Source organism: Chelmon rostratus, chromosome 19 (assembly GCF_017976325.1).
Source record: "Chelmon rostratus isolate fCheRos1 chromosome 19, fCheRos1.pri, whole genome shotgun sequence".
NCBI lineage: Eukaryota > Metazoa > Chordata > Actinopteri > Chaetodontiformes > Chaetodontidae > Chelmon > Chelmon rostratus.
In genome coordinates, this window is record NC_055676.1 from 2,779,575 (window position 1) to 2,800,814 (window position 21,240).

Below are 21,240 nucleotides of genomic sequence, written 5' to 3' on the forward strand. Positions count from 1 at the left end.
ACAAACAGTATCTGCTTTCTGCGTACCTGTGGAGTGTCCCATATGCATCATAGAGTTCATATGACTTGGACTGACAGCGATGGGAACATTGGCCTCAGCTGGAATATGCTGAAACAGCTCTTTGGAGCCAGTCTCCATGCAGTTCATGTAGGGGATGGCATGTTTGCTGTCCATGTAGTACATTATATAGAAGTTGCACATTTCATCATCAGAGGTACCACTGCAGACAAAACAGAGAAGTAGCTGGGGATAAATACATCATCTTTATGTAAACAGCGAGGATCATGAAGATGTTCTTTACAAACTGCTCTCACTGCTGCCCTCACTATACATCTAGAGCCTGGCCAATAAATTGACAATATTAACTGACAATTGGTAAGTTTATTTTTAAACTGTTAAATGTTGTGACCAGCACATACCTTGAACACAATTTTTTTAACTATTATTTGTATCTGCATTTCTGCTTTATTAAATAGTGACAGCTGGAAAGAGACAGGAGCCGTGCAGCAAAAGGCCCGAGTGGTAAGGACTCAGCCTTAACACACGGTGCACCTCTGTGCAGTGTTTTGGTGTCTGACAAGTCTAAAAAATCATGGATGCATCACTTAAACTGGCCTTACTGTAACTGCATACAGTATATATCAGCAATCAGACAGTAAATCTGAAGAAACAACGCTGTGGCAGAGGAGAACAGACCACGACTGCTATGAAGCGACAGTGCCTGTCGTACCTGCTAATGATAAATGCCTGTAAGCTATAGGTCAATGGAAAAACAGTCTAAAGGGACAAAACAAGAGCTCATCTATGATTCAAGTAGACTGAATAGTACATAGAATGAAACCATTAAATATGAAGCGGCACATTTGAGGTTTTATGGATTACAGGTAGAGGTCTAAATGCATTCGGTGCATTGGGTTTTACTCACCCAATATAAGTTTTGGAGTGTCTGCCTTCACCAGTAAAAACACATCTGGCTGCAATGGTGTCGCCATACTTCACAGCCACGTCCGTGTTAGCAGGATAGAAAGCCTGGAGAGAAGACACATTCGATGCTGGGCAATGAGCACTCTACTTCATCAAAACACTGTTGGTTGAAATATTAGTCACAATATACACCCAACCTGATAATGATTAGCTCTGTAATGAACTGGGAACAAGCTGGACAAGCTTCTAGATGAGTACAATACAGCATAGAGTGCTGAGCTCTGTCCTCTAGAGCAAAACCTGTGCGTGAGCAATCTAAAGTGGCAGCAAATCAGCACCAGACCCCTTAAAAAAATCACTGAGGGTTGTGAGTTGTTGAGTTAAAATAACTAAAATACAGACTACACTGATGCAGGGATGAGGTGCAGGTGGAGGAAAGGGCGGAGAAGCTCAGGTGGGGGGAGTGAGGTGATGAAACAGGGGAGCAGTGAAGGAGCTGATGGCTGGGGAACACGGGGAACAGGGCAGGGCTGATGAGGCTGATGCAGGGTGGGCATGGGGAGAAAGTGTGGAGGAAAAAGTGGGCTGGGGAGGAGCACAGGAAAAAACACTGTGCAAACAGACAACAACAACCCAGAAAACAACAAAAGCTCACAGGACTGTGACAGCACCATGAGACCTTCTTCTGCTTTACCTACGTAACTACAGTGACTGTGAGTTGGGCTCTGAGCGCTACCAACACTCCATACTGTGCCCCAGCGTATCCTGTGTAGACAGATGGTGCGCTGGAGTTGCTGCTCCTGTGGTGAGACTAAGGCCTGGACTGGGATTCCATATGGGACGCTCCAGGCAACAGTAAGCACTGGGTTATTTTGGAAAACAGGACATTTAATGGTTGAGACAAATTTTTTTGGCCTTTTTTTCTGGCATTTTTCACCTTTATCGATGGTGAAGAAGCAGATAGACGAGGTCCCCAGCCCGAGTCGGAACAGAGAGGATGAGATTATGTGGCATGTTGTGCCTTTAACCCTGAAGGTTTCAGTTTTTAATTGACTTCTGATGTGAAAACGCACCTGTGGTAGCTGAGGGGACTGTCTTCCAATCAGGCTCCACTTCCCATCTCGGATCCTGTAGCCACTGACCACTTTACCTGCGACAGAAACATCATCCAGACTACCACTGACACTGACACAAGTTACTCTGATATGGACTGCTGAGCTCTCTGGTATGACTCACCAAGGCGGTGTGTGTGGGTCCTGAAGGCGAACGGGTAGATGGGATATGAAGTGTAATCACAGGCGACGTCTGCATTTGTAACTAACAAAGAAAAATGAAGGAATGTCAAGGCAGGCTCGATCTGTGATTGCTTTCCAACCCCGTCTCTGCCCCTCCTGTCCTCTTGTGCACTCCAACAGCAACATCTGAATGTGGACTACGTGGACTCAGTTTGGGTGGATTGTGTGCTTTACACCAATTGTGGATATGTTCTTTAATTTCTTGCAGCTAGGGTGGAGTAACTTCACAGTACAAAAGCAGTTTTCACTCTCTCAATTAAACATCTTTTTCTACGAACCAAAATCAGGCACAAACAGCTGGACAAGAGCCTTGAATAAAGACAGAGCAGCACCCACTGGCCAAATCACACTGTGGCATATTTCTGTCTTTGCAAAAGCTCTTCAAATGTTAATGCGCATTGATTGTATTCAACCATGACATTAAAAGATATGATCAATCTTCAACTCAGACCTTATTAAAACATTGACTTGTGCACAGGACAACCTCGCTGAGGGCTGGTGAACAGAGAAAGTGATCCCTGTGGTGCAGCTTCTCACCGAGCTCACACACACGGGTTAGGTTATCATTTTACAGCTCTCACTCAGGTTGTGAAGTTTATTGCTCATGGCTGTATGGAGTTGCAATGGCAGTTCTGTATTGACATTATTTCATCTCAGAATATGTGCAGTGTGTCCGTATTTCTCATTCTTACAGCAAATTAGCATTTGCACTATTTTTCACCACACAGTTCATTTCAGCCAAGAAGCAGGACTTTAAGTAGAACATATTTTTACTAGTTTCTCTAGAGCAGGCATGTCCAAATTATTCCATGAAGGTCCGAGTGGCTGCAGGCTTTTGTTGCAACCAGTCAAGAGGTCACCTAGGACATGCCTGCTCTAGAGTTTTTACTCCAGTCTGACTCCCCATTCAAAGTTTTCTAGACATGACCCTTCTTCTGCAACAGGAGTTGTGTACATGCATGACGTGTGTGTATGAATATGCGAGTGTATATTTCGGCATTTTGCTTAAGATATTCATGACGTCTGGAAGATGAGCAATGCTAATTAAATCCAGTCCCTGAATTTTCCTAATGGATGTAAAAACTGATGAAAGGAGCATGTTTTCCACTCAAGCCTGTAAAAAGAAATGACCAACTTTAAGCCTGACAAACTCACATCTAGCAAAAACCAAACATACCTCTTTTTCCTGGAAGGATAACTGTGTCCACAGACATGAGCAGGTATATGCCAGCAATGAATGGTTGCCTTTGAAGAGAGCCACATTCACAGGGTAAGAAGGCTGTAAAGCTTTGGTCATATCTATGAAATCACTCAATACTGTGCCACTCTTTGCTCCTATCCAACAGGTACCACACTTCACAGCTCCCTCTGCCAAGATTTGTTTTTCATTCAGCATTCAGCAGAAAAGTTAGTGCTCTGAAGTAAATACTTACGGTTTTGATGTCATTCTTAAAGTAAGTCCTGAGCAATCTCTATGATGGTCTGCAGAGCAAGAAAATAAAAAAAATATGCCAATTTACTTTTTCATCTGAATGAGCACTACAATCATCAGAGTGGGCATTTACATGAATTACATTAATGGAAGCAGTTTTAGAAATACCTTTTTAACATGATACAGTCCAGTTCAAAGAGCACAAAAAAATTAGATCCTCAAAGAGATTTCAACTGTGTCAGCAAACAGACTGGGCTTCAGAATGATTTATGCTGTTTTATTAGACTGTGTTACACTGTATAGGTGTGACTAGTTTTCTGGTAGGAATAAAATAAAATAAAATAAAAAGGAATAAAAACGAGAGACTACAAGTCTACAGCCATACTAGTGGCTCTGTGAGGCTGTACATTAGGCAAAGTGGTGCTTTCAGCTTAGTTTACCACATCAATAATCTCCATAAAACATGAATTTAAGCACCTTGACTGTCATCTGGACTCACCTCTGAAAGCACTGATGTCTCCATAATGGATCTGCAGCACAAAGTAAGACATCCCCGAGCTTCTTCCAACTTTGAAACCAACATCTGATGAGACAACCAAGAGAAGAACAGAGGTCAGAAAAAGACATGAAGTCATATGGAGAGATAAACAAAAGAGGGACAAAAGACTGCATACAAAATCATGGCGTTTATTCACCTCATATATTTTCAGTGAAACTACGTTTTACTCAAGAAACAGCCCCTTTGAAAACTGTAAGCATTGAGGTCTGTGGATTATACACAGTAATAGGGGCACTTTCTGGAAAGACATGCTGCTTTTCCACAAAATGTCCTTTTATCTCCATTGCTATCGAGAGGAGGCAAAATTCTCACAGATTTCAAAACCTGGACAAATGACAGCAGAACTCTCCACATGGCTAACTGCAACTTGAGGTCAGTGAATAAATAATGTTCTTAGTAACTGTGAATCAACTCTCTGAGAGACACACCTTTGGGTAATTTAGTTGGTGGTGCATTCCGGGCCCAGGCGTACATAATGGAAGCTTCATCCTCACATGTGCCTTGTACACTGCCGCAGTCCCTTGGGAGAGAAATGACACAGTGAATACCACTTTGTGTTTATCAATGCTCTGATGAGAAGACACGGTGAATCACACAGGTAGTTACAGAGCAACGCATACTCCTGTCTGCACTGCAGCAATTTGCTGGAGTGCTCGCATGGAAAGAGCACCTGCAGGCACCTCCATAACAAAGGACCGGCACACAGGCAATGAGGGAATAAATATCACTCGTCATAGTGAGCCACGCAGGTCACAGCATGTTCAGTAGGGCTAAGTCCAGGGCAACGTTACCTGTCACAGGCAGAGCAGCTCTGCAGCAAAAACAGAGGGGCATGATACTATCGTATTAGATACATCAGATACAGACAGACACATCATCACCTTGTAAAGCTGATATGGTGACCAAGTTTGCACTTTGAATAGGCACAAAGCAACATTATCATTCATTTGGAGTCCAGTATTCACTGTCCTTTCAGCTCTGGCGTGTATCTTTAGTTGCTGTGCTCACCAGTTAGTCTCTAAGTGTTCGTCTGCTGTTTGGTGCTGAGCAGGTACTGACCAGCGGGTTTATCAGGGCTTTTTCACTGACAACAGCTACATGCTACATAGCTCTGTAGAGCAGAGGGGAACTGAAGAGTTGGTGATAATTCTCTTTCACACTACACACAGTCATGTGAAGCATGCAAAAACACTGATAAGGGCAGCCGGCTTTAATACGAACTGAAGATAGAGAATATTCACATGAACCACGCGATGACAAGCTCGATATACTCGTGACACTTGTGAGAGAAACTAAAGAAGCTGTTGCTGCTGTTGATAGCAGAGTTCCTGTTTTTGGCATACGTGACAGAAAAATAAAGAAGCTGTTGCTGCTTGTCATTGCACTGGCCAAGTGTCTCTGTCCATTTTTTAACTTTCTTACTAAACATGCACAGTGAGGCAAACCCAAGATGCTCAGTTACACTGGTGGCAGCAGGGGGATTCGGAACAGCTTGAGTTTCTTCACTTGCAAAATTAGATTAGAAATGTTGAAAAAATGTAGCCACACCGGTGATGCTCCGGCACGCAAGGCAGGGCTGGCAGAGATTTAAATTCAGAAGATTTCTGTCGTACACAAACGTGCTGACAAAATGTATTTTGCAGTTTGCCTTGGATGTCTATTTACAGTGTGTGTGTACAACATTAATATTTAAATATTCATGTGGAAACTCTGCAAATTGGCTTGTATCTTTACTGAATGTTTCCAGTGTTCCTGATAAAGTACTGAAAGCAGATGCAGTGACTTGTTTCAATGATCTTAATCAAAAATAATCCTGAAAGCCTGAAAGAAGATGAATTCTTGTCTTATTATGCTGCAAATTAAACCGTTCATTTCAGACACTGCGAACGCTGAGCTGTGAGCTGGAGTTGGATATTACCAGTAGCCGCTGGTGGAGACAGGAGTCTGGCAGCCGAACAGCAGCATGTGATGGACTGTTTCCATACTGGCATGAGGTATGAAGTCCACTGTGGAGAAAAAGCACTGCGGTTAAAATATTCAATATTTAATGAAAGCTTGAGTTACTCAACACGCCTCAGTTATGAAGACTCAGATTCTCTCTGGCCATTTCCATCTCAATGTGCTGTCTGAGCTAATTCAAACACAAACTGTTGTGTACATTATGCACCCTTCACATCAAAGACAGCAAAGTCACATTTTGCAGCCCTTCGTTGTGCAAACAGGCTGACGGGAAACAGCACAGCGCGGTCATCAGAGTCAGACTGGATGTTTGTCAACTAAAAATATTTGAATGAAGATATACTCACCGATATATGTATCTCGACTAGTCGGCACAGGAAATGCCATGCACAGGTAAGTGTCCGACTGAAACATCGAAGAACACAACGATGATTTTCAGTACTGAATAATCAGCTGCTGACATGTTCAGCAACATAAGTTTATGGTGCATTCATGTCTAGACGGAGATTTAGAGTAAAAGGTTACTAAAGTGTCACATGAGCAAACTATGCATGTCACGTTGGCCGGCAGGTGACATTTGGCACAGCACACTCTGCCGTGATAGTTCCTGGGCCATCGGTAAGCACTACTCCAGAACAGGACTTTATTTTACAATATGAAACATGGCTGTGGAATCAAAAAATCTAAATGGAGGTAATGTTCTTGACTTCATGAAACGATTCCTGGGCTGCATGGAAAATTCCTGCAGTAGAAATCGGATGCATGTTAACAAGAGCCTACTGGTGATGGATGTCTCGTTTTCCTTCATCCAAGGGTTCCCAAATCTGACTGAACTTCAGAAAAAGACACTGCGGCTGTGAGAAATAAATACCATCTAGGTATTAAGTAGTAGTAGAGTCGCAATTATTAATTATTTTCATTAATTATTGACTAAATTGCTGCATATTTTCCCTATTAATCAATTCATTATTTGGTCTACAAAAATAGTGAGAAATGTCTACTGCAAATGTCTTGTTTTAGTTGACCAACAGTCCAAAACTCAAAGATATTCATGTTACTATTACAGAAGAAAACCAGCAAATATTCACATTTGAGAGGCTGGAACCAAATGACTTACAAGATAAATAAATGATCAGGACAGCTGCTGAATAACTTTCCAATTCACTAATTGACTGACTGACGACTGGTTTCAGCTGTACTGATGAGTAGTCTCTTGAAGTGTGAGGATGCAGACCGTTCATTCAGCACACGTTCCAGAGAAACAGACTCACCCCAGCCGGGACAACACCAGGCATCCGAATATCCACCGAGAAATTGTGAGGGTTTGGAAACACCTGCTGCTGCTTTGTCCAGGACATACAGTTACTGGAGTCTGACAAGACATTTTCCCGAGACCTTAGGGAGGAACAAGGGAACAATGTGGTTTACTTCCTGCTTTACAGCAGGACAGTTATTAACAGTAGAGACAGCCAAGATCCACTTCAGCACAACAACTCATATAAACGAAAATACAAAGTCAAACAAAACTTGTGTTTTCAAATCTACTAAGTAGTAGGCAACTATCATATACACATGTAAAACTATCTATATACACACACACACACACGTATAAACAAACATATATTTATGTTTGTAGAAATCTAAACATATATAAACATACATATATAAACAAATATCTGTGTTATATATGAGTATACATAGTACAAGTATACAAGTACACAAAAAATTCCACTCGGCACCTTTAAGATGGTGGGTAAAATGTCGTCTTAAAAAAGAGGAATGACTAAGATGCAAGAAAAAAAATACAAATTAACAACTAACACTTTACAAAAATACGTTTTAATCTCCAATCCATTCTATCCAACAGAAAAAAGCTGTTTTTTTACCTTCTGAACCCGTACATAGAGTTTTGTGTTTCCAGGCTGTGGCTGTGACAGATGAACGCTAGCACCACCACACAGAACACAGTGACTCCCATCGTGCCTGTGGTCATCACAGCGTGTTGTGCTACTGCCGCCTGGGCTGCGAATGTGAAACAGAGGCCGTCAGAACGATCCTGCGGGAAAAGACTAGGTGGGTAAAACCGCAGAAGAGTTTGTGGCTGTCACACCTGCTTCCCTTGCTCAGATTGGTTGAGGGATAGGAATATGAGGGGTGGAGGTAGTATCCCTGCTGCACCTTACTCCTCTTTCATGTCGGCTCGCAGTTCAGGCTTGGGTGCTCCCACTGGGTAAGATGGCTTAAAACTCCGTCTGGAGCAAGGATCTGAAAAAAGCATGCACGTTAACTGACTGCCAGCACAGACAAAGTAACAGCAGGCTCTGTCAGTACATTTTGTTTATTCACATGTTGTTCATGGGGTGGGTCCATTTGACGATACATACTATGATATATCTACCTGGAGATTTTGATGCAACGTTCAATCTGAGGGGGGGTCTACCTTCAATAGCTCTGGGAATATTAGACCACTGCAGGCAAAGTCAGTAACTCTGTAAGCAAAAAGTTCCCCAAAAGAAAGAAGAACAAAAGTAGAGTCACAATAAAAACAACCTGAACCCAATCTACAGTAAAAATACTACATGTCTTTCTTCATTGGGATTATGGCGATGTCACACACAGACATGCCTCCTCTCAGTGACTTTGCACTTCAGACTCTTGTTACCATGGTGCTCTGAGGTTTATATTTACTCTGTTGCCTGTATCCAATTATTATGCTCTGTATGATCATGGTTGGCTGGCCCTGATGGGCTTCATGCTGACTCACCCACTGCTACACATCCATCTATTGATCACCACTGATCTATACCCAATAATAATGGAAACTACTATTTACACTTCAGATGCATACATCTTCTATCTGGTTCTTATGGTGGGTCCTGAGCAAGCGTACAGAGATTTCATGCCTGATGCTCCTTCAGAACAGGCTTCAGTCAGAAATAAATCTTGCATTGTAGGCATATATATATATATTTAGACACACACACACACACACACACACACACACACACACACACACAAACAGTATAATACAAAGATTGGTGGAATAGTGGTGAAAATCATTTGCCAATAAAATGCAATTACATTTATTACATACATATGACACATGTAATACATATTGCACTATAGGACAACGTTCTTTAATCATCATACTTCTTTCTATTCCCAAATAATTCCTCTTTTAACTTCACAAATATGCATCAATGATGAGCACAAAGGCTGCTTCACTGCATGGACCAGCACACCTAATACCAGAATAGCTAGAACTCCTCCCTCGTCCTCAATAGCCATGCACTATTATAATGATAATAACAAACTCCCTGTCTCTGTACTTGTCTCTTTCTCCCATTTCTTCAATAAATCCAACCGGTCAAACTTGAAAATGACAGAAACAGATCAAAATAAACCTGAGACAGAAATGTCTTTGGTGTTAGTGGTTTTGAGTCTGCTGTAACTTGTAAACATATACTAACATATATGATATTATAGTAACTTTTCATTCCTAATTTGGAATGGTCAAATACATATGGATGTTATACTGATAACAACCATAGTATAAATAGTTTAGTCTCATATGGTTGACAAATCCGTGTCCTCCCATGTTATTTATCACATCTCCTGACCCTATTAAACACCAGGGAGCTCCAGCCTTGCTCATATAATTTTGCAAGCTGCTGTGTCTCATTCACCTGGAAACCGAGAGGATGCTTAAAAATGGCAAAGGGAAAATCATTGAGATGTTCAGCTTGCTTGGTGACTCATCGCTGTTCAGAGTAAAGTGGAAATAACAGGGAGAGGAGGGGTGTGAATGGGCAGTGGTGTGCTGACATCACAGCCCACTGAGGAGATAGAGGAAACTATGGAAACAGGGCTCATCCCACTCATGGAGCACAGAACGTATTGCACCAGAAAACACAAGAGGGTTTCAGATCGAGCATTTTCACCTTCATGTACTTCTATAGCAAACTCAAACTTCATTATTCCAGCATTATGGTAGACACGCCTGATGCTTTCATTTAAGCAACAACCAATGCCAATAATAGCACCGATGTAGCTAACACTGGGATAGCTAAGTTAGAAAAGAAACATCTGCACAGGTTAGGGTGGAAACAAAAGCAGATCTAAAGACAAAAATGATCTTACCGTATCTGTTTAATTATGATCAAAATTGAAAACGATTTTTGTTTTTCATCATGCAAAACACAATCACGAATAAATAGCTGTCACGCCTGAACTTAACAGGAAGCGACAAAACAAAATAGCCATCTTTAATTAGCGCTAAGCTATTAGGGGTACATACAAAAATACAACACCCCTTTATCTAAACGAGCAAACTGTAAAGATAAAAAACAGCAACAGCTTCGCTATCACTTAGCTAGCTCCTTTAGTAGCTAATGGGGGTAATTGTCATATCGGTGTTGTATGTGAGCTAGGGTTAACGTTAGCTATCTTGTGCGTTAGTGTGTGTGTATATGTGTGTGTGTGTGTGTGTGTTGACAGATCAAACATCGAATCCGAGCTGTGATCGGTTTGACTGAAGATGTCTAGCGTGTAGCTTACGTTAGCTTGTAATTTAGATCGGGGGGAAGGTGTAAAGAGATTCCGGAGATTAAAAAAAACAAAAAAAACATGGTACCTGTTCGTTGAGGCTTGACGTCTTTCAGCCGCCTGTAGTATTGAAGTGAAGACCTGCCTGTTGTGTCGCTGGTAGGAATCAGTAACAGCAACACTTCCACGTCTTCATAATAAAAGCATCTTTATGAACGCACAGCTCAAAGAAACTAAACGCACACGCGCGCATGTACACATGAATGTATATTCCCACAAATGGGCTATAAAAAAAATACTGTTTTTTTCAGTCAGGGACCAACTTCCGTTAACGTGACGCTCTTATTCTGTAAAACTGACCGGAAGTTTGTTCTCGATCCGGCTACTGGTTGCTGGTGGAGCTCATGCCAAAATACAGAGCCTATGCTATGTAGTACCTGTACTCACAACAGACAGGGTGTTATCGTGTCTGCGGAACCATAACACCATGTGAACCTGTGATGCGGCAGGTATGTTAGTGAATGACGCTGAAAATGGTGGTGACGTATTTAAGTTATCATGTCTCTGTGTTGTGGACCTAACGTAAACTTGCTGTGACTGTCTGTCCTTCATGTAACGCTCAGTTGCTGGTAACTGGTCGTTAAATATCAGACATTGTGCCGATTTGTACTGGAAGCCCGTTTGTTCAGCGCATGTTTGAAAATGCAGCCTTAGGACGCAAGTGTTTGGGGAACTTATGGCAAAGAACTTAAATTGATAGGAAGTGAAAGCTAATTGGTTCGTTCCAAACATCAGCGCGTGCACCACATCTGCGCTTCCGCCATTTTGGACTTAAGCGACTGCCGTATTATCAAAGAATTTAATGACGCCAGGGGAATTATAAACGTTCGTCACGTCACGTCACTGTGGCGCGTGGACGCAGTTAGCATAGAGGTGAATGGGTAGAGCCCTCCTTCACTCCTCCCCTCTCAGTTTCACAGGTTATCAGTCTGAGTGATGGAGCCAGTGTTAGGTGTGTTGTTCATATGTCATGTGTTTTGAAGTTCTTAATTCAGTCATTTATTTGTATGTAAATTACAGCAGTTGTCCACTGTATAGGTTTTAGGGGCATCTATTGGCAGAAATGTATATTAATATTCATAATTACATTTTCATTAGTGTATAATCACCTGAAGCAAATTGTTGCAGTTTTGTTAACTTAGAATGAGCCCTTTATATCTATAGAAGGAGTGAGTCCTCTTCCATAGAGTCAGCCGTGTTGCATCGCCATGTTTCTTCTGTAGCCCAGAATAGACAGACTAAACTTTGGCTCTAGAGAGCGCCCTTCATGAGTTTCACGGGCACCTACAGGCAAGAGGGGGGTGTATTCAATTGGTTATGATCTGCAGCCTCACCGCTAGATGCCATGAAATCCTACCTCCCTGATGATGATGCTACTTGCAGCTGATTTTCTAGGTCTGGGTCAGTCAGTCTTGAGCAGAACTGGGTCTTTGCAAGAGTCAGTTTTGAAAGAGCTGCTCACAGCAGTAATCTGTCCCGAACAGAGATGCAAACTTCAGTGCCTTCTGTCTCCTCAGAATGGGAAAATCCTCAGATCACACCTATAGAACTTGAGCAGAGGGAGGTTGTTCCCTGCAGTAGTTTTGAGCTTTTCGTTGCTTTGCAGCTCAATAATTTCATGTTGTAGGTTGTCAGGACCATCAGGGGGTTCCATATTACACAGTGTAACAAATATGTTATATTCCTTTTGTTTATTTTTCATGTCCTGAAACCTGTGACAAGTTTTTACACTCTGCAGCATATTCAGATGTCATAGCAGGCTTTTGCTCTTGCTGAGTAGAAAAATGCAGTTCTAACCCTTTCCAGCTGCACTTGCCTCCACTTTTCACTTTTACTTTGTCTGGTGCTCAAACCTCCACAGCAGCAACAAGACTCTCCTTCACAAAATTTTCTGAATGAGGTTTCAGCTTCTTAGCTATTAGCTCGCTCTCCACAAAACTTGCCTGCTTAACACTGTCTCTGTCAGAATGTGGTCTTGTGAAAGCTGCTTGTTGAACACCCAAACTCCACCAAAGAGTGCTAACTTTATCCAAGATCATCTGTCCATGTAACTCATCCAGATTAGCATATTTTAAGCTTTAATGGCTCTGGAGATTGGCCTTCATCACTGCAAATGTGTCCTCTCAAACTAATGTAGCAAAATGTCTTGCCTTTTACGTCAACAAAAATATAGTTGTTTGTCCATTTCTCTTGGAAATTGATACATTCTGCATCTAATTTTCAATTTAGCTCTATAGGATGTTGTAAAATGTTAGATGTTATGATGATATGTGCTTGCATCCAGGGACTACCTGGAAGGACATGTTTGTCTACTGTTTGTTATTTCCTTTTTTCACGGAAAAAAGTAATTGCGATGTATAGAATTTTTGTTATTTATGAATTGCCTTGCGGACCAGATCAAATGGTCTCGTCTGCCATATTTTTTTATTTTTTTATTTTTTTATTTAGTAAATATATTAAAGAATCAAAGCAGAAATTTGTGAAATGGTCAGTCATTTATTGAACAACAGAAACTTAAAAATCATGGCTTCAGATTTGTGCTACAAATAGAAAGACATAACAAAACATGAGGTTTTTCTCCATTTTCCAGAGGAGCAAAAAATGGACATAAATGGAAGCTAGAAAAATCCAGCACTCTTGGGATTTTGCGAAATCAGTTCTGTTCAGTCCCATTGGCGTTTTCAGTCCAAAATGGCAGCAGGGCTGCCATCTAGTGACAGCTGTTTGTCTCTTTGCTTCTATACTTTTTGGTTAGGGTTAACTCAGTGACAGGTTTGGACGTCTAACCAGAGGAGGCAGCAAAACATTTTTTCAGCCTGGTGTTACCATTAAACAAGTTACTCGTTAATGTTTTGAGCTGTAGCTAGTAAAGCTATACTACCTTCTCCCACCTCTGTTTTCTATTTCAGATGCAGAGCACCATGGGTCGGAGCAGCAGCAGTACTATATTCCACAGCGTTCCGGTGGTGGTGGTGTGCCTTGCTGCTTTGCTCCTCAGCAATGCCGTGATCTACCTGTATCTGGACTCCATGTATCATGCTGATCAGCAGCCGGTGTTTTCTCATACAGGCTGTGCGCCTCGACACTTCAAAATGGCGACGATGAAAAACTGCACCCCCTGGCTCCAGTGTTCACAGATAAATGCCGAAGTCCGCAAGCTGAAGCTGATTGGCCAGGGAGCCGTTAAGAAGGTAGATTGTCTTGTCCTTTTTTATTGTGTCAGCTGAAGTACAGTGAGTGGATTATTGGTGCAATGTGTGAGATATGGCCAGAGATTAGTCAAGCAGGCCTTACAAACTCCAGTACTATTGAACAAGCCCGCCAACCAACACGCACTGCGACTCTTTATAAAACTTAAGGAAGCTCTGTTCAGGTGAAGAAAATAACTTTGTCCTGTCTGTTTCATTTCAAAAGACCTGCTCACATACAGAGTTGTAGATGAACCCTGGATTTCACTGGTTGTAGCATCGCAGCTGAGGTGTTTCCCACTGCTGAAGACATAATATAAGTAACAGCAGAGTAAAAACCTCTGCTCCCCAACCCCCACTTCTGTTTTGCCAAGACATTTAGCTGGTGGTGTTGGTCAGTAAATTTTACATTTCATATTTTTTTGTAAGACCTTTCTAAATTCTTGCATTTAACTTCTAATTAAAAAAACACACCTTTCTCTGCATTTTCAGGTGGTCAGACAGAGGCCTTCTTCAAGGTGAGATGAGATAGACCTTTATTGATCCCCAGCAGGGAAGAACGGATAAATAGAGAAAGTGAACGAAAGAAATAATAAGAGCAATATAAAACTAAAAGAAGCTGGATGATCCACGCTGGGTTACAGTCTTTGTTTCCTCTGCTGTCTGATGGCAGCAGATACAAAGAAGCGCCTGAGGCGTTCCTTTTTGCTCCTGGGTTTGATGGTCTGGCAGCTGAATGAGCTGCCCGCCTGCCACAGCTCACCGTAGAGGGAGTGAGAAGGGTTATATAGGATGGTTTTGATCTAGTCTTTCATCCTGCTCTCACTGTCTCCAGACTTTACTCTTTCAGTCAGACCACAGTGCTGGCCTTCCTTCCTGGCTGTCTTCTGTTAATTTTGACCCTAAGGTGCCTGTATATATATATATATATATATATATATATATATATATATATATATATATATATATATATATATATATATATATATATATATATATGAGTTCACCCCAGGACTACATACAAACAGATCCCGTCAAAAAAAAAGTGCCTAGTGCAGACTGCGACGAAGCACATCTTTTCATGCTGTTACAATAGTTACTGTCACATACTGTGGTGATTGTAGGATCTTTTGGTCTGCAGTGATGTTGCTTGGTACTTATCCTGCATCTTTAATGCGTTGAAATCTGAAAGGATGCAGAAGAACTCAGTATCAACAAGGGGCACACCCTGTTTTTCCCTGATAATGCTATATTGGAAACAACAAACCTGTGTTGAAATCAGCAGGAGAGCTTTAGCTGTTAGCAGCCTGTAGGCGCCAGAGTCCTGTGGTATGTTTGACAGATGGAGCTAGCGCTGGCTGCCTGGTTTACACTTTGGGTTTTCTGCTGAAGAAATAAACCAGATACAACATGTTAATTGGTGAGCTTTAGAGGTGATGGTGTGTGGATCTTGTTGTGTTTGGACTGAGTGAAGCTAGCTGTTTCCCCATGTCTCCAGTGTTTGTGCTAAGCTAAGCTAACTGATTGCTGGTGTAGCTTTGTATTTAACAGACAGATTTGAAAATGAGCATATTTCCCAAAATATTGAGCTATTGCTTTAACTTGAACAATAGAATAGAATTGTTTTGGTCAGGTTTTTGGGGCACACCACAGTGCAGACATATCCCTAGTCAGAGTAGATGATGATGTTTAGATAAAGTGATGGTGCACCTCACGTCTGAGTGCAGTGCAGCATTGCATAGTGCTACATCACAGTGGGGTGTGGTCACAAGCACCACAGCTGTCTTCAAGAGCAACGCTGAATCAAAATGTCCAGATGTCACCATACTGGCAGACTTGCCTGGCATGCTTCCAGAAAGTCTGGCGAGTGCTGTCCAAATCCACATTTTATCAGCTCCACAAAGGGGCACTTTCTGACTTTCTGCAGAAATCTAGAAAGTCCACTTCACCAGACTTCAGTGACTGAAGCACCCACAATTCATTTCAATGCATAAGATGGTGAGCACATGTATGCTCGAAGCCCATGAGGCCCCACTCTGCAAGTCAGGACGGTGGATGTTATCTATATCATGTTTGTAGGAAAAAAGTATTTCTGGGCTGACCTCTTGGCTGAAACTTGAACACCTTCATTACAGCTGGGTGTGGCTGGTTGTGGCCGGTGTAAAAATGTTTAAACTGGTTTGATATAAAGCCATACACCAGACCCGAAGGGTGTACCAAATGATACCACTAGGTGTAGCTCTTGGCTCAGCAGCTGCTCCCGAGTGGGATATGAGACTGAAAGAGCCCATCAGTGAGGGTGTAGTGACTCCGGTCCATGTGGTGGCAGTAATGCACATCTAAACTGGTTTGTCAACTGCCAATAAACACTGAATAAGAAGATGAATCAGCAAGACAACTGACACATCCTGTTGGACATGAGTGAGGGGGAAAAGAAATTCTTAAATCTCTGTGTCGTTTAAAAGTGTGTTTTTGAATATAGGCTGCAAACAGTGTTAATGTGTTTTGACAGAGTTTCACTGACTCTGCTTAAATGTACACACCTTGAAATATTGTCATTAAATGCTGTTGAGCAAGGTTTTTAAATGTGAAATAGATCGAAAATGTACGGTCAGTTAACCAAGACACCTTTTCAAATGCAAATAACCAAAATCAGCATTACACGGTCAGACTGACTGTGTAAACTATGTGTTATCTGGTTCATCATCCAGCACTTTATAATTCAATAAGGAAATTCAAGTCAATGCAATCAGAATGGACCATGTAAACAAGCTGTAGACATTAAGCTAATGTTTCTCTATGCTAATATATATTTCTCTTCTAAAATGTGAGCAACTGTAGCGTGAACAACTTTTCGCTCAGGGATCAATAAAGTATTTGTGAATCTGATATCAACATGCAATGAATGCTTGTACCCTGCATGCAGCTTACGCAATAAATACATGAAGAGACATCACAAGACAAGAATCAAATGTACGGCCATCACATGATGTGTGTGCTGATTGGTGGTTACATGAATGTGATCTTCTATCTATCTATATATCTATCCTATGCATCATATTTATGCACCAATAAAATATAAAGGATCTAGCAAATAAATTAAATACAAAAAGGAAACATTCTCCATAACATTTGACAGCATTAACGCAGGGGTATGCTTAAAACTAACTGCCATTTTGTAGAGAATGTAAAAGAGGGCTAGCGAGAAAAGCTAAAGTTAGCCTACTTTATCACACACGCCTGACAAATCACTTGAATTGAAGAGTGCTGATTATGTAAATCACATGGCATTTACCATATTGAAATGAACAAGTTTGTGCAGTTTAGGAAAAGAATAAGAAAATATTTCTGCTCGGCCCCTTTTGTTTTGGCCGGTGTGCAGCTTTGACCTCTGACCTCAACATGCACTTTCCTCTCTACAGGTCTATCTGGCAGAGTGGAGGACTCAGAAGGTGGCTCTGTCCAGACTCTCCTCTCTGGAGTACCTGGATGATTTTCTCCATGGATTGTCCATGCTAAAGGTGCTGCAGGGCCCCCTGGTGGTGCAGTTGGTGGGGTTTTGCCTTGAAGACAATACCATGGTCACAGAGCACCACCCACTTGGTTCTCTGTTTAACTTGGAAGGTGTTCTTGCACAAAAGCCGCACCAGCAGCACAACACATGGCAGATACGGCTGAGACTGGCTGCGGACTACGTCTCCATCCTTCATTACCTCCACAACAGCCCGGCCGGGCGGCGGGTAATGTGCGACTCCAACAGCCTGGAGAAAACTCTCTCTCAGTTTCTGCTGACGAATGACTTTCATGTGGTGGTGAACGATGTGGATGCTTTGCCTGAGGTGGACCCGTCCAGAGGTTTGCTGGCGAAATGTGGCCACCGGGAGCTCACCGGAGACTTTGTAGCCCCAGAGCAGCTCTGGCCATTCAGAGACAAAGGGAAGCCATTTTCAGATGATCTCATGCCTGAGTATGATGAGAGGACAGACATCTGGAAGATCCCAGATGTGACGTGGTTCCTGATGGGAAGGGTACCTGGAGGGGATTTAGTCCACTTCCATCTTTTCCAGATCCACGAGGAGTGTAAGAAGGAAGACCCCAAGCTCCGCCCTTCAGCTCTGGATGTTTTGAAGGTGTATAAATCAGTTTACAGCAGCATGGTGCGAGACAATGCTGGCCTCAGAGACATGCTGTAGAATACATGTCTGAGTCACGTCAAAAGACCATGAACGTGCAACAAAAACAGCTTGGCGTCTAAGAAATGACTCTGTGGCGAGTTTACAACAGATATGTGACCTCGTGGTTTAAAGCACACAGTTAACACGGGAGGAAAAGAACAAAGGGATGACTGGAAATGAAACGTGTATTATTTGTTGTGTTGTGTTAGCAGAGACACATGCCTGTGAGCCCAGCAACACTGACACGTATGAATACTGAATGTGAGCAGAGTTTTGTTTTACTCACTCATTTACAGTGCATATATGTATACATATACACATATACAAGTATGCATATGTAGACATACATATGTATGTGGATCCGAGGTTGTACATGTATTGACATTTAAGACATTTAAAGAGTTGAGGTTAGATATGTGGTAAACTTAATTCTAGATTTAGGGTGGCAGGTGGATTTAGTTGCACTGTCCACATCAGACACTGCTGCCTTTTTTTTCTTTTTTACAGAGGACTACAAAGCAAGAGAAAGCCTTTTCTTTTTTTCTGCTTTTGTCTTCAGCTTTTGACCCACTAAACTAAATTGGCCTTTGCAGGGCTGAGGGGAGAACAGCTGAATTCCCAAACGTACCAAAAGTTTTTTCCTTACAAAAGAGGGTCCAAATATACATGAATACAATCTAAATAACTCACCCCCATGTGCCTCGATATTGTACCCTCCCTCTATGATTCTTCCCCACGTAGACACTCTTCCCCCTGTCCCCCTTCCCCAGAACGTGAAGGAGAACGTTTCAACTCAAGCCGTTCTCAATTAGGCCAGGCAAAGTAGAGGGGAGTGGGTTAATAATAATGCTCTCATACAGACGGGGTAACTTTAAGACATTTTTAAGTTATCAAAATTCAAATTCTCCACCAATTAGACAAAAGGTTGCCACATTAAAGTAAAATCTGCAGTTGAGCTGCTGAATGCATGTGTCATTTTCTCTAATTTTAGCCTAATTTCTCTGATCCACCAAGGGAGAGACGGAGGACAGCTCTCCTTGCTCTGAATGTTACTGCGAATGACCTGAAAGAACATCAAAAATAGATAGCCAGTTTGTGTTAAGTTTGAAACATCTCCAGAATATAAGTATCAGGCTGGAAGGCAGGTCAGGCTTGAACTGTGACAGTTTAGCCTTTGACCAGTGGTCTTGTAGAGCAAATGAAACTAAAAGATAATAACCCCATTAGAAAGCCCACATCGTTGTGTAATAAATTTGCCTGTCCAAGCATTACATTAACTTTTGTTTGTTTCATTCCGATATTTATATTAACTTATATGACCTTTGTTTTCTGCTGTTTCTAAATGCTAAATTTTGATTTGTAATTGCAGTCCATATTGATATATTATTGTATTATATTAATAGCTTCCCTTTGTTTGTATCAGCTACAGACCACAGTCTGAAGTAAATAAAAGTCTGTTTGCCTGTTCTTTAATTGGGACACACATATCTGTACCATGAAGCAACTGTAACCACCTGATTGTCATGACCCGTGCCATGCACGCCGGGTTTTGTTTAGTGTCTTCTTTGTTCATGTTCATTTCTGTGTTCTACTCTGTGTATTCTTAATGTCTTAGTCTTTAGTCATGCCACATTTTATGTAAGAGTTTTTGTATGGTCTTGCCACATTGTGTTTGAACATTGGTTAAGTTTCCCATTGTGTCCTGTCTTTGCCTGGTTTTGGTTACTTCCTGTTTTATTTTGAAGGTTCATGTCATGTGTCTTTGTGATACTTTACTTCCTGTGTTTTCCCTCCTGTGTGATTGTCTGATGTGTTTCACCTGTGTCTCATTAGTGTTCCTCCCTAGTGTATTTAAGTCCGTGTCTTCCCCTTTGTCCTTGTCGGGTCGTCGTCAGCGTTACCTTACCTTGTCCCCTTGCCACAGTTATTGCCCTTGCTTTAGCACCCATAGTAAGTGTTTGTCGTGTGATTCCTTGTCATGTCCGCATCGTGTTCCATGTAAGTTTGGTTCTAGTTTTGTCATTGTCTCTTGTTGTTCTTATAGTCTGAGTACGCATGTTTCTTTAGTGTTGTCTGTGTAACCTTGCTGTCTACGTTCTCACAGTCATAGTTCAAGCCATAGTCCCTTAGTAAGTGTTTGTCATGTTTCGTGTAAGTGTTTCTTGTTGCGTTTCCTTTGTTGATGCCCGTGTTTCTGTTCAGGTCTGAGTTGTTCCTTGTATCATCTTTGTCTTTTATTGTCCACAGTTCTAATAAGTTTTTTGCCTTTTTCTTGTCTTTGATCTTGTCTTGATTTATGTAGGGTCCCTGTCTTTAGTGTTTGTGTTTCTCTCATTAGTTTAGTCATTAGTCATTACTCATTCGTTTTCCATGCCCTGTTCCTTCCATAGTGATATTTGTTTGTAACGTTATATTTGGTTTCGATTTTCTCGTCATAGTTATAGCATAGCCGATTTATTCTCCTCGTAAGAGCGATTTTCTGTTCTCTTTTGTTATTTAGATTCCTATTCCTCCGTTTCATAGCCCTTTGAGTTTTCCTCCTTCAGGAGCGTTTTTGGTTTGCTAGTTTTGTAACCGTAGTGTTGTCATTGTGCCATGTTTCATGTATGTGTGTCTCTTGCATTGTCTTAGTCGTGCCATGTTTTATGTTAACATCAGTTGCTAGTCTCGTCAGTGTCCTAAGTTGTCTTGTTCCAAGTTAGTTCTTGTGTTTTCCCAGAGATTTGGGTTTTGTTGAGTTAGCTTTGTGTTAATAAATTCATTTAATTTGAATCTAGCGTATTCCTTGGTTTGTCTGTGTTCTTGTCCTGATTGAGTTTTCCCTTTTATTGTATTGTCCATAGTCTTGCCTTGTGTGTTAGTGAGTGTTGTGTTGCCTTAGTCTTGTCCCCAGCTCCATTGTGTCTTGTGTACATGTGTGTTCGTTCCCGGTGTTGCGTGTTAGTCTATGTTCCCTGTTGTGTCTGCATCTGGGTTCCACCCATAGTTTCCTTCATAGTTCCCCTCATAGTTTCCCTAAGTCCCCACTTCCTGACAGAACGACCCGACCAGTATGAACCCAGCGGACATTAATTTCACAACAGACTCGGAGTTTGACTCCGAT

The 21,240-nt window shown here is 41.7% G+C and overlaps 2 protein-coding genes across 3 annotated transcripts in view; one reads left to right on the forward strand and one right to left on the reverse strand.

The window, feature by feature from the left end:
• pam (peptidylglycine alpha-amidating monooxygenase) overlaps positions 1–10,911 on the reverse strand; it is a 32,142-nt gene extending 21,231 nt beyond the window's left edge. The window contains exons 1-15 of one of the 2 annotated variants that reach the window (XM_041959984.1): positions 10,803–10,891; positions 8,568–8,658; positions 8,280–8,434; positions 8,056–8,191; positions 7,441–7,564; positions 6,517–6,574; positions 6,129–6,216; positions 4,639–4,730; positions 4,151–4,234; positions 3,653–3,701; positions 3,397–3,464; positions 2,161–2,241; positions 1,998–2,074; positions 926–1,029; positions 27–220 (exon numbers count right to left, since the gene is read on the reverse strand). In XM_041959984.1, the coding sequence (XP_041815918.1) occupies positions 27–220; positions 926–1,029; positions 1,998–2,074; positions 2,161–2,241; positions 3,397–3,464; positions 3,653–3,701; positions 4,151–4,234; positions 4,639–4,730; positions 6,129–6,216; positions 6,517–6,574; positions 7,441–7,564; positions 8,056–8,162 (1,126 nt within the window). In that variant the 5' untranslated portion in view covers positions 8,163–8,191; positions 8,280–8,434; positions 8,568–8,658; positions 10,803–10,891. Of the gene's footprint in view, positions 1–26; positions 221–925; positions 1,030–1,997; positions 2,075–2,160; positions 2,242–3,396; positions 3,465–3,652; positions 3,702–4,150; positions 4,235–4,638; positions 4,731–6,128; positions 6,217–6,516; positions 6,575–7,440; positions 7,565–8,055; positions 8,192–8,279; positions 8,435–8,567; positions 8,659–10,802 lie in introns of both variants that reach the window. The other variant, XM_041959983.1, reaches the window with a different exon arrangement.
• A 188-nt stretch (positions 10,912–11,099) lies between these two features.
• On the forward strand, positions 11,100–19,760 carry pomk (protein O-mannose kinase). Its single transcript, XM_041960384.1, has 3 exons — positions 11,100–11,223; positions 13,684–13,965; positions 17,385–19,760. Exons 1-3 carry the CDS (start codon positions 11,215–11,217, stop codon positions 18,153–18,155), a joined length of 1,062 nt encoding a protein of 353 aa, XP_041816318.1. The 5' UTR covers positions 11,100–11,214; the 3' UTR covers positions 18,156–19,760.
• The last annotated feature ends 1,480 nt before the right edge of the window (positions 19,761–21,240 follow it).